Source organism: Gastrolobium bilobum, unplaced genomic scaffold (assembly GCF_033153095.1).
Source record: "Gastrolobium bilobum isolate Gb01-03AN ecotype WA unplaced genomic scaffold, APGP_CSIRO_Gbil_v1 utg36166, whole genome shotgun sequence".
Classification (NCBI taxonomy): domain Eukaryota; kingdom Viridiplantae; phylum Streptophyta; class Magnoliopsida; order Fabales; family Fabaceae; genus Gastrolobium; species Gastrolobium bilobum.
In genome coordinates, this window is record NW_026898732.1 from 2631 (window position 1) to 16620 (window position 13990).

A 13990-nucleotide genomic window follows, 5' to 3' on the forward strand; every position below is an offset into this window, starting at 1 on the left:
TTTAACTTTCAATTTTTTAATTTTATTTTTATTTGTTGTTTTTAGTTAGATTCAATTTTTAAAGAAAAAGAGAAAAAATTTAGAAAATTCCTAAACAAGCAGTCCCAGAGTGTTCTAAGCTTACGCAGTAAGTAATTAGATTGAGTTAGATGAAGCATGATATCTGTGAGCAATTAATTGTTTTAATCTGAGAATGATGACTGCTCGTTTTTATAACTGTTTTGGTGAAATTTTTTATAATGCTTGATGTGAAACTTTCAATTGAGATTCTAGTTTGAATTATAACTGTGAGGATTTGAGCCTAAACAGAAGAAGAAAAAAATTAGAGAGGCCTCACTGTAGTAGTTTCTAGAACTTGAACTGTTTCTCTGGCTTGCATGCATTACTGATATGATAAGGGCATTCTTATTCTTGTTAACTTAGAGCCAAACAGCCCACCCGTAAGAATTTCCATTGTTAAGCCATTTTGAGCCTTAAACCAGTTCATTCAAACCTGATGAAAATTACCTAATCTTGTTCCTCTTGACACACCTTGAAGAGATTGAATGCTGATCAAAGAAGAAAAGTTAAAGTACTTCTCAAAGGAAATGTTAAGTAGCTGAACAAGGAAAAGAAGAAAATTTGCAGCTCAAAAGAGAAAAGAAAGAAAACATCTGCAAACAAGGAAAGAAAAAGATAGTGAAAAAAAGGGAAAGAATCTCAAGTCTGTAAGATGAGGCAAAGCCCAGAAAAGAAGGAAGTATTGTTAAAATCAGTATTTCAATCTCTCCAATCAGCTTCTGACCAAAAGATTCTCACCCCCAAACCAGGCCAAGTTACAACCTGTCAACGACCTTTTGATCAGTCTATGCATGTCAAATGGATTCCTCATTCTTAGGAATTGAGAATAAGTTCAAGCCTATGGAATTACTGCTACACTGACGGATAAGTGTGAAACCCTTAAACACTGAGTGTGATGAGAGTACATTTAAACTGATGAGGAATATTCAAGCTGGAGTCTAAATTCTTGAAATAACTGAAAAGCATTGTTGGAAATTTTAAACAGAGAGTTATACATGCATAGCAGTCTGAATTCTTAAGATGTTGTGTTCCATGTTTTCACAGAATTTTTCTTTGCTGATAACTTGAATCTATTACATTGCTGAGGACAACAAAGTTCAAATCTGGGAATTGTTTCATATGCGTTCAGCATATAAGGAAATCTAAACCAAAAGAGAAAGAATGTTGATTAAATCTTAAGCAAAAAGGGCAATAATCACTGTTGATTTGTCAAAATCTTAATCAGAGATTGCATACTGATTTTGTGTTGATTTCGTAGGAAAAACAGACAAATTAGAGCTAAAGAGGAAAAGCTAAACTGAAGGCCCACACTCACAACGTGGGTATGACGCTCATAACGTGAAGGGAGCCCCTTCAGGCAGAAGCTACCACGCTAGTAGTGCCAGAGATCAAATTCAGGAAGAAGCTACCACGCTACTGGCGTGGGAACCACGCATTAGCGCCAGACCCTCAAAAAGGCCACGCTTGCAGCGTGGAAACCATGCTAGTTGCGCGGTGCTCCAGGATTATAAAGAGAAACTCCCACGCTCACAACGTGGTAACCACGCTAGTGGCGTGGGAGGTGCGGACAATCAGCATTAAATTCTTTTTAAATCAGAGACAAGATTACAGTGAGATGCGGAAAAGATTAGATCAAGATTCTCCACCAGGTCAAAGAATCTATAAATAGAGACTCAGACCTCAAGAGAAAAACACACTTTTGCACAGAGAGGAAGACGGAGGCAGAACGCAGAGCAAGCTTCTTCTCCAATTTTCTGGTTTTATTATTTTATTTTATGAATTCTTTTCAATTTTTAGAATTGTCAGACATGAATATGTCTGGCTAGTTTTTAATATTGTGGTAAGGGTCACAACCCTTGATGTGAACCCCTTGTAGTTTGGTTAAATTTATATTTAATTATTTCAAATTGCATTTATTTTATCATGTTCTTCATCTTTTAATTCTTTTAGAATTGATCATGCGAAGGTTAGGGTTTTCAATAGGAATATTGGGATTCTAGTTCCTGACAAGGGTAAAATAATAGTTCATGTATGCACTAGGGATAGCTACATGAACTGCAAACGTGGAAAATTCATTGGGCTAAAAGATTAACTTGAAAAAGGATTTCTAAGGGATTAGGATTCTAATAGGGTTAATAAGGTTAAGATCACTAAGGGATTAGGGCTTAACTAATTAATTATAGATGGTGAATTGTTTGATCAATTGGGTAATTAAATATAAATATTAATCAAGATTACAAGGTGAGGATCGGAAAGGTGTTGGAGTCTTTTACTGCAATAGTTTTTCTTTATATTTTTCTCAAACTCTCAACCTTTTACTTTAAGCTCTCAAACTTCTTTTTGAATTGTTCACGAAATATTGAATAGTTCACAATTGTCACAACACAATTACTTCACAAATCAACTTTTGTTCATCCAATTAAGAAAGGAATAGTTAAATTTAAATCTGGTGCCTCAATCCTCGTGGGACGATATTCTTACTCACTTTTTATTACTTGGTACGATCGGTGCACTTACCGATTTTACGCAACACACGGTATCCAAATCAGAAAGGTAGATCACTTGATCAACTCAATTAGTTCTGGAGCTACAGAGCATTGCTAGTGTATCATGTATCATTAAATGAATTGGGCCTTTTAAAGGAGTTTAACTGGTTCAAGTTTATTTATGTCAGTAACTAATTGGGCCTAATGGGTCACACACAAAGGTTATTCCTTATTGCAAGTTATAGCATGTTTGGACCAATAATGAGTTATTGGGCTTTGTCAAGACTATGAGTCAAGTTGGGTTGGAGTAGGGACTCCAAGCCCACTTGATCCATGTGCCCTTTTTGGGCATTAGTGGTGAAAGAGTTTCTCCACTAATGGGCCCAAATATGATGGTAGGCCAAAGAGGCCTTGGGGCATGAATCCTAGTAAGTCAAAGAGTTGACTTGACCAAAATAAAGTTTGGGCAAATTTGAAATTTGAATTTTTGAAATTTAAAATTTGAATTTCAAACTGGGATAAGATTGAATTTATATTTGAGTTTAAATTTTAAATTGGAATTTGAAATTTGAATTTGAATTTGAAATTCTATGAGGTTAGGTTGTTGAGAATAATTTAAAATTATTTAAAGGAATAATCCAATAGAGATTGGATGAAGATTCTCTCAACTACTCTTTCATTTGAATTCGGAATTTAAATGAATACCATTGCAACAAAATTTCTGAGGAAAGGAAAGGAATTAAAGGGGCGCATAATTAAAGGGAGAGAATCAAGGAAAGTCTCTCTCATCTTTTTAATGTGTGCGCCTAATTAAATGGAGCTGATGTGGGGCGTATAATGAGAATGAGAGAATCAAGGAAAGTCTCTCTCATCACTTTAATTTGTGCGCCTAATCAAAAGGGGGGCTCATGTGGTTGATCAGATTTTATAAAAACCTGATGCATCATCTCTCGTAGGTGTGTGATTCTAAAAGGAACAAGCTCCAACCTTTCCTCTTCTCTCTCTTATTGCACCATCACCTAACCTCAAGACACCATTACAGTCTTGATAAAATAATCCAAACACTTAGTAGCCTCTTCCTTGCATGCGCCTAGCCAGCCACCGAGGATAATGAGGGATCAAGGAGAAAGAGATCTCGCTAGCAAGAAGGAGATAATCGTGTGGATCACCGTTGGAGGGCGTCATCTTTTTGCGCGTACAAGTGAAAAGGTGATTCTGAAACCCTATATCGTTTCAACGTAAAGCATTCATACATGGGGTGTATAGATGGTCTATGCTTCCGCTGCGAAATTTTTTTATTTTTCCACCCATGTATGTGCACCATAGTATGACTATGATGCAGTTTTTCGAACCTTCAAATACAAACAGCATGATAATGGTAAAAGCATAAAACCAAGCAGGTGCAACAGCATAAACAGCAAACATGATAATCAACTAAGCTCCGGCCTCCTGCCGCTAGAGGTATCGGCCCCTGGGTTACCTGAACCTGAAATAAGCGTCCCCAAACGTGGGGTGAGATCTCTAAATAGAAATCTCAATAAGACATGGGGTCCTCAAGGATATTCCACCCCAAGCTCACTTACATGTGCAATATAAGTTCAAAAACAGTTTAACAGTATAAGTTCCAAAATAATGCAATGCAGCAGATAATCATGTCATGTGTGTCAATAATAATCTACTGGCCAGAGAAATGCAAGAATACGTCTATTACCCACACTAGTGCAAGACGCCACTTGCACCCACCCACGGTGTCACCGTCTTGTATGACACCACATAATCAGGCTAACCGTCGAAGTGGAACAACACATACATATTATAAGCAATTGCACATAAAGCTCAACAGCATTTCAATTATCAAAGCATGTAAACACAGCATGCATATAAACCATTCCCCCATGGGGTATGGTGGAACCACATAATGGCTAAACCGAGGACACGAATGCTTACCTTGCAAGCTAACAATCCAAGCCAAGAGTCCAACCAATCTCAAAGCCCAAACACAGCAGAATCACAATCTGTTTTGGACCAGCAATCATATCAATATTCAAACATACGTGCATATGACATAAAGACAACGTCTTTTCTTTACTTTTCATGTCTTTAGGCTTCTCACAAAGCCACAAGCTCTTAATCACTTTGATTCTGACTTAGATTAATCATTACATAAGTCCAACTTAAACAATCTAGGGTCCACAAACCCCAAACACAGTTCTATATGAACAGTATAAACACTGTCTCAAAATTTCCAGAATATCCGGATATATGTCGGGGACCGGATATGTATATCCGGATATCCATATTCGGATATCTCAAAGCCCATATCCGGGTATCAATATCCGGATATCAATATCCGGATATCATATCCGGATATCAATATCCGGATATCATATCCGGATATTTCGCGACAGAATGCAGTTTCTGCATTTCGCGAGATATCATGATATCCGGATATTTCGCGACAGAATGCAGTTTCTGCATTTCGCAAGATATCACTCCAAAGGTTGGGTTTTTAACCCATTCCAACATCCAAGCATGCATTTTTACAGACTAACAGATTCATGTTTATGTTGGTTACTTCATTTTAACATATTACATGCCAAGACTCAAGCTTTAACCATTAAAACTCATGGTTAAAGGTTCAACAACTTACCCGAAGCTTAAGACAGCAAGGAAATGATGCTCTTGGAGCTCACCAACAGCTCATCAAGTCTGACTTCACAAGGTGCACAAAAATGGCACACAAAGATGGGTCTTTTCTTCACAAAGGTAGCTTCTTGAAGCTCCACAAGCCAATAAGATGACCCCCACAACCCAAACTCAAAACTCAGCCCACTCTCCCTATCCCAACAGTGGCTGAACTCAAAAGAATGATGTTTCCACTCACTCACACAACCAACACACACAAGCTCAAGGTGTTTAAGTGGAAGTTCAAGGGAGAAATGGCCACTTGGCTCACAAGAATGGAGGAAGAAGGCAATGGAACAGTGCACAAACTAACCAGCCACCAAAGAGTCCCGTAATCAAAATGCATGGCCTAGGGTTTTGGGCCAAAATGCATATATAGAAAGGTTTAAGTCTTAAACACACAGTATTAGTACTAATAGCTACGCTTAGCATTTTAATCCCAAACTTTAGAATCTGAACCTAATCATTTTTCTAAGATTTATCATATTTTTATTTTATTTTTCGCAGCACCTTTCCGGTAGGCGCTTTTCCATAGCCAGTATCAGTTCTAGCATCAGTTCTCATTATTTTAACCTGAAACTTGTTTTACAAGTCCTATATATTATTCTAGTGACATATACACACTTATTATAATTTTCCAGGATACTTTATCGGTACGCATTTATACCGAGTAGCAGAATCGGTATCTGCACTTTTCGTCAGAAAAGCGACTTTCAGCATTATTAATCACTTACTATATTTATTTAAGCCTCATAATAATTATTAGGGTCAATTATAGAATCATTTCCTAATTTCACATAATTAATTAATTAACTTCCTTAATTAACGGTGCGGGTTCTTACACCTTATGTTCTAGCGGCACACTTCACAAGCCCACTAGTTAGGCCCACTCTCAAAACCCACACCTAGATCCTTCTAGAAGGCAACGTAGGATTCTCCCTTATTCCAATGTACTACTGCCACTGCACAATGACAGTAGGGCAACAAGCCTAGCCTTAGTGATTAGGCTGGGTAGGTGGTACAGCCACATAACTTCTCTTCCACGCTTGACAGACTAGGACTTCCTCTCTAAATACGCCCTCTCTCACATTGAAGGGGGATCATCTCTTCTACTCATTTCATATGTTGTTACTCTGCCTCTGTGTAGAGTCATTCTATCCTGACACACACTACCCTTGCACCATGGGAAGCCTCATTTGAGCTTTGGTCTCTACCATTGCTATTATGAGCACCTCTATATCAATATACTCACCCTCATAAGACACATCCATGAACTACTGCAGTTCTTTATGTACCACTAATTGTACAAGTTTAGAGATAGAAAACACTAAGTGTTAGAGATGGAAGACTTAAGGCCTATTTGAATTCTGTCTTCAAAAACAGTTTTTTGATTTTCAAAATAAAATAATAATAAAACTTGTTTGATAAAGCCTATTTTAAAAAAGATATTTTAAAAGTTATAATTGTTTTTTGTTTTCAGAGTCAAATTTAGATAACATGTTTAAGTTGTTTTTATTTTGTATTTTGACTTTTAACTTTCAAAACAAAAAAACCCATAGAAAACACTTGTTTTATTAAATATTCTATAAAATAGTTTTAAGAATAAAAAGAAAAACAGAACACAATCAAACAGGCCCTTAATTGTCATCTCCATAAAGATAAGACAATGACACATGTTAAAGACGGCAAAAAATCTATTGTAAAAAGATTTCTTATGCTTGGGAATTGGGTTTATAAGATAGGCTAAGTATGGAAACACCTTTGCATTGCACAGAGATATGACATAACTAAAAATATAAAGCCATGCTTGTGAAAAGTATTGAGAGAGGTATGTTATATGAAAATGATGTGATAGGTTTTTTGCATTCTTATTGTGTGATATTTATTTTAATCTTACCATGATTAATTTACTAAGCCATGGAATGATTTTCCCATACAAAGTTATAGTTGAAAACACTAACTTTTTCAAAATTTAGAATTATTTTCATCGGGGTCAATATCTTATTAAGTATGTGCTTTCAGATTTTGAAGATCAAGATAAAATGTTGAGTTAATTTTTATTCAAGACAAAAATTATAATGTTTCAGTAATTCAACTATAAAGATTTATATTATTAACATGATCTTCATTCCACTGTGATATTTACCTTTAATAGACATGTTTTATACTTGCACTGTAGGGCATATATATGCCATAGATAAACTTTTTTCTTTCAATATATAAGTTAACGTATCTCATACTGATCAATCCAATAACTTATTAAGTCTGGTCCATTGGGTGTCTGAGTCTTTACTGGAGCTAGTGCTACAGGATGAAACTCCTCTGAGATGTACGTCTGAGCAGCAAGATGCACTGCGAGATGAAAAGTCTGGCTCCAGTACTTAGTATTGATTGGAAAGACTGGGGGAGTTACCTGTAAGGCACTTTGACGATGATCATATCTAGTCTTTAAGCCTCTGTTTATATAGTCGTTGAATGTCCTAGTTATGTCGTCTTAATGTGGTGTTATTCAATTCTATTGGTGGGCATGAGTGGCCTCTGTAGGTGGCCTCCTGTTTTGGATGTCTAATGTTGGGCTATGTTCCGTAGATGTAGTTGTATGCTTGTTTTTGTCCCTTAGCCACTGGCTATTAAGGAGGTCATAGAATCCTTAGTTGTTGATGTCATGCAGCCGCAATTAACTGAGCAACTAATATCATGTATCAAAGTGTTTACAAGATTGCTAAGGCACACGAGATGGCCACGTTTCCTTCTCCTAGAAGTAATAGTCATTGGTTCTCTTAGGCCTTTCACTAGTTAGGCCTCTAATCCCGTGTGGGATAGGTCTAGATCAAATATCAATATTATTATTTATAAAATTGTTTTTGGTAAGAATTCTACTCTTAAATTTCTTACAATATATGCATATGTAGAGTACTTTAATAATGGTCCTTGCTAATAATTAGTACATCAATGATGGTCCTTGGTAATAATTTAGGGATGTTACAGATTGCTTAGGATTGGAAGTGTTGTAATGATTAAACCCTTTTCAAAAAACATGTTAATAATATTTTCATTTTTAAATTTCCTGCTTGCCTAAATGGGGAATTTGATGAGTCCTATCGCCATATCATTGGGATAAATCCTTTACCTTGGTAAAAGAAGTATTTTCTAAAGTTCATAGTGAAGAAATTCTCTGACATGTTATGTTAGGCAAGAAAAATGTTGGTGATACTTCCATTGAGCCCTCAACTTTAGATATTGTGAGTAAGTCTAAGTATAAGTTGATAATCAGGGGGAGAGTGTGGGGTATGATGGCTATTGGGGTTGTATTCCAGCTATATAACAATAAGGTGAGTGAGTGTGTAAATGGTGCCTCCCAAATAGTAAGAGAAGTATTTATAGGTGGAGAAGATTTTTTAATGATGAGAGAGTGTGTCATAACCATTTCTGCCATTATGGGGCCCACAAGGTATGAGGAAAGCATTCTCACCTGGTGCATGAATTGCATGTGCATGGAGTGAGATCAGGTGTGTTGCGGTAATATTTATCTCGGTTTAGGGATGTAGGGACATATTCCCTTTAATGGACCTAAATGGACTAGACCCGTGTGGTTGGTCGAGAACACCAATTATCTTTATGCTCTTATTAGTATTGGTTTTTCTACTTCATGGATTGTTAATTCAGGAGCTTCTACTCATATATGACACATTAGTCAAATTCATTCAGTTCTTATTCTCCTTGCACGAGTAATCATGAGATTAAGATAATTTTTTGGACTACTTCACTCGTGATTAGTACAAAAAATCCCAACAACCTTGGAATTAAATTTTTTTTTCTATGTCCCTATACTTTTGTTAACATTTTAATTGTTCATAAAGCTTCCAAAGTTTTTAAGTGTTTCGTAATCTTTGATGTGTTTGATTGCGTGTTTCTAGATAAACTATTAAGGAAGATGATTGGAACTACTAAGAACATAAACAGAATAGCGGAATAATGCAATGTTATGGTTATCCTAATATTTCTTCTTTAAACAATTTTTTTCTTTTTCACTTCTACTTTTAAAGTATTAATTGTTCAATAATGAATTATGATGTTTGCCATCTCAAAAAAATAGCAAGTAAAATTATCATCTTTAGGGCTAATTAATTTAGATACAACCACATGATAAAAGGTGTAGAGGTTGTATGAATCAATGTTGCATCGACACTGACACGGAACATGACATAACAATTCGACACATTAATTTAAAAAATGTTAGATTTCGATATATTAGAACACAATTTCATATTCAATAATTTAACAAAAAATGAAACTAAACTTATATTACCCATCAATTTTGTAAAGAAACATAAGATGTAAATATTTACTATTATATTTTCAAATTGAAAATCTCTTATAAACTCTATTGAGATTTATTCGGTATCTATTTTTAATTTTTATTATATCAGTTTGGTAAAACATCAATAAATTTTTTTCATGATATGTAATGAAATTTTAAATATTATAGATGTTGGAGCGTGTTAGAGTGCCGATAAGTGTCGGACATGATATTTCAAAAATTTTGAAGTGGGAATGTAATATAGGTGTGAATGTCAATGCTCATTGGTAGAGCTATCTTTGGTGATTAAAGGAAGAAAAAAAATGTGGCTACTGTTTATCGCTCTTATTTTCCTTGCTCAGCTATACTCTTGGAGTTCGTAAATAATGCTATTATATCAAAATTAATTTAGCTTCCGCAAGACAATGGAACAATTTCCCTATAGATCTCTATTTTGCGTGCCAAGTGCTATTAATGTTTTGAGTAAAGTAATTTTTAGTTACTCAATAAATATTATGGATCCAATTTAATCTCTTAAAAAAAAATTTGTGATCCCATTGAAGTTCAAAATAGACTCATGTTAATCCTTTTCAGGAACTAACGTGAATTTTTTTTGAATTTCAAAAAGACCACAATTTCGACTAATTGAATCTATTTTGAATTTCAGAGAGATCGCAAATCAATTTTTTTCTCTAAAGATTTAAAATGATCCTAATGTTTTTCACGAAGTAGAAAATAAAGTGCAAACATTTAATTAATTAGCTTGTATAGGGAAAATTTTAATATGGTCCCCGACCATATAATATTTTTGTGCTCCCTCTCATATAACTTTTCCATTTTACCCCTATTTTTTTACCTATTTTTTCATTTTACCATCCCTACTTAACTAAGGCAGCAGGTGCGGAGCCCGTTTGTTTGCACTTTTGAAAAAAGTAACTTTTATCTCTTCTTTATTTAGAAGTTTTTTTTACAAAAGTTGAAGCTATTTATATTTTTATAAAAATATTTGACTTTTGACTTCTGTTTTTTTTAGAAGTTAAAATTTTTAGCTTCAGAAAAAAGTAAGTTTTTGACTTTTTTTCTGACTTCTACTTTTTTTAAAAGCAGACATCCAAACGCACTAAAAATAAAAAGTGCTTATTTTAAAAAAAAAAAAAAAGTAATTTCTGAAGAAAAAAAATCTCATCCGAAACAGGCCGTACGACTACACAATTAAAGCTCGTCTATAGATAGCATGGATGGTTATATTTTCCAAGTGAGTCTGTTTACAGGAATGTGATGGTTACCTAATTACATAAACTAGCAATGAGATCGATGCACATGGTCCACCATCAGTCACACTCGTCATATTTACCAGTGTCTGACTTCATATATCTATTAAATAGATTTCATATATCTATTAAATAGATATAGCCTATCCAAAATCATAGATGGCGATTTCTTATTGGATTGAAGATGTATTTAATATTTAATGATATTTTTGTGGATATTAGATATGTTGGTAAGGAATGGAAAACAATTCAGAAGCGATAAGTGGTATGAGAAGAAGCAAGTGGACAAAAGCAATGTTCCGAACCAATAGAAACTCAGATATATAGATCTCATAAGATAAGTACCTCATTCGTCTTTGAAGCCATATATAAATAAGACCCATCTAAGCTAACCGAAACTACAGCCATCTATCCTTAAGCTTTTCAGTTACAGAGTTTTCCATTGATTGCTACTATAATTGTACAATGGCTGCTTCAACAATGGCACTCTCTTCTCCATCTTTGGCTGGGAAGGCAATCAAGCTTTCCCCATCCACCCAGGAGCTTGGCACTGGACGGGTCACCATGAGGAAAGCAGCAACATCCAAGAAGCCCGTTTCTTCTGGAAGCCCATGGTACGGCCCAGACCGTGTTTTGTACTTGGGCCCATTCTCTGGTGAGCCTCCATCATACCTGACTGGTGAATTTCCAGGTGACTATGGATGGGACACTGCTGGGCTTTCAGCAGACCCAGAGACATTTGCAAAGAACCGTGAGCTGGAGGTGATCCATTGCAGATGGGCCATGCTGGGAGCCCTAGGGTGCGTGTTCCCTGAGCTCTTGGCCCGAAATGGTGTGAAATTCGGTGAGGCAGTATGGTTCAAGGCAGGATCACAGATATTCAGCGAGGGTGGGCTTGACTACTTGGGTAACCCAAGCCTAATTCACGCACAAAGCATCCTTGCCATATGGGCTTGCCAAGTTTTATTGATGGGTGCCGTTGAGGGTTACCGTATTGCGGGTGGGCCTCTGGGTGAGGTGACAGACCCACTTTACCCAGGTGGGAGCTTTGACCCATTGGGCCTTGCTGATGACCCAGAGGCATTTGCAGAGCTGAAGGTGAAAGAGATAAAGAATGGTAGGTTAGCAATGTTCTCAATGTTCGGATTCTTCGTTCAGGCCATTGTCACTGGAAAGGGTCCCTTGGAGAACCTCGCTGACCATCTCGCTGACCCTGTCAACAACAATGCTTGGGCTTATGCCACTAACTTCGTCCCTGGAAAGTGACCAAAAAAACAAATGAGAAATGACCATCACTTTCAAATCTGAGTGTGAATTTCATTTTGTTGTTTGGTGAAATATATATTGGAATGCTTGGAATTGGATTGTGCCTTTGCAGAGAATGTGAATTATATATATATATATCTATTTGGCCCATTTAAATTATTGATTGGAAGAAACTTGTAGATCAATACATCGTGCAAGATACCCCTTAAATCCCAACCCTTTGTTATCAAAAAAAAAAAAAAAAATCCCAACCCTTCTGCAGTCCTATATGAATGCACATAAGTAAATATTTGCACTATGCCCCATTAACACAAGACTACAAGCAAAGAAAAGACAATAACTAATAAGACAAATTGCAAATACAAATTTGTATATGGAATCCATTTCTGCAATTTACAGGCTACAACTATGCTTGGTTGAAGTTGAAAGCACACTCAATATTTTATCTTCAGAGGAAATTTTTGGTACCAAATTAAATATCTTGTAATTTAGTGATAATGACTAACCTGGCTTCCAAGAGAAGGAACAATTTTGAAGGGTCCACTGTGAATCAATTACACCAAGTTTTTCATGCGCTGGCTGCCAAAACCAAACACGCAAGGATTGATTCACATTAGTAAGCCACTTAAAATAGTTTTCCTGTTCTGACATGATTTTATTGACGTGATGACTAAACAACCCATATTTAGCAAAAAATATACAGGCTTTTTCTTACCTTTGGAAATTTCTTGAATCAATTGTTAATTGGTTATTTACAAAATAACCTATGTTGAAAATAAATTTAACATGATTATATCATCTAAGAAGATTTTAACTATCAATAAATAAATCACCGGTGATGATTTCATAATCTTCAATTCCAATATTTTTTCTATCTTTTCTTTTATCACAATTGATTCGTCCTTGTATGATATAGACCATATCTTTCATAATATTACATTTATAGTGGGAGACCAACAACAACTACACATCATATATAAAAAATGTAAAACAATTAATAAAAAAAAAACTTCTATGGCTAAAATTAAGTGTAAGACTTATTATTCTTACACCGGTGCAAGCTAACCATGTCCCATATAATATATATGGATTTAATATTTCTGCTTTTTTACTTTACAAAAAAATTTCTCCCAGACTCACATAAAAATGAATGAGTTCTATCAATATTTTCCTCTCAGTTTTCTTTATAATAGGATCCACTCACTTTTTATGAATGAGGTAGAAAAAAATTTCTACAACAAAAACAAAATTATTTTTCCACATAAATATATAAAATCTTATCTCACCAATATAAGCTTTTGAATTAAAATAATTTTTTTACATGATTACAAGTTTGATCTTTATCATCTTTATTCTATTAATAAATAATTAAATATTATAAAATTTCTTAATACAGGTAAAAGGTATGTACAAAACCAGATCATACCAGCCCATCAATCGGTCTGATTTATTTTCCTCAAAGCGGTTTTTAAAAATTTGTACAAAATATGTGACATTGTCGGTGCTAGAAGTCAAACCCTTGTCATGGAAATGGATAATATAGTACTTACCACCTCAGATACCACACGGGATTTTTTTAAAAAGTCGGACATGCTCCGACACGTTTGATACGTGGTCAATATTTTGGGACACGCGGTCAACATTATGACACGTTCCGACACATTTTTTTAACACGCAGTCAACTTTTTCCGACACGTGATCAACGCTCGAACACGTTTTTTTTTTTTTTTTAATCTTAATTTTATTTTATTAACTAAAAATAAAAAAAATTATTTATAAATTAATTTTTTTTGTTATAAAATTTGACATGAAAAATTAAAAAGGTACGAAAAATTATTATTTTTTATATTTATGTTATGAAATTTGAATATTTGATTGGTTATATGACTTATTATGAACTGTTATATGTATTAAATATAAAT

The 13990-nt window shown here is 34.9% G+C and overlaps 1 protein-coding gene across 1 annotated transcript; it reads left to right on the forward strand.

Moving 5' to 3' along the window:
* The first annotated feature begins 11195 nt into the window (after window positions 1–11195).
* Window positions 11196–12230, forward strand: LOC133283618 (chlorophyll a-b binding protein of LHCII type 1). Its single transcript, XM_061480503.1, has one exon. The coding sequence runs from the start codon at window positions 11268–11270 to the stop codon at window positions 12066–12068; it is 801 nt and encodes a 266-aa protein (XP_061336487.1). The 5' UTR covers window positions 11196–11267; the 3' UTR covers window positions 12069–12230.
* Window positions 12231–13990: the final 1760 nt, after the last annotated feature.

Bases quoted from the DNA above. Each gene is read 5' to 3' on its own strand.
- LOC133283618 (XM_061480503.1), top strand. From the start codon at position 11,268: ATGGCTGCTTCAACAATGGCACTCTCTTCTCCATCTTTGGCTGGGAAG.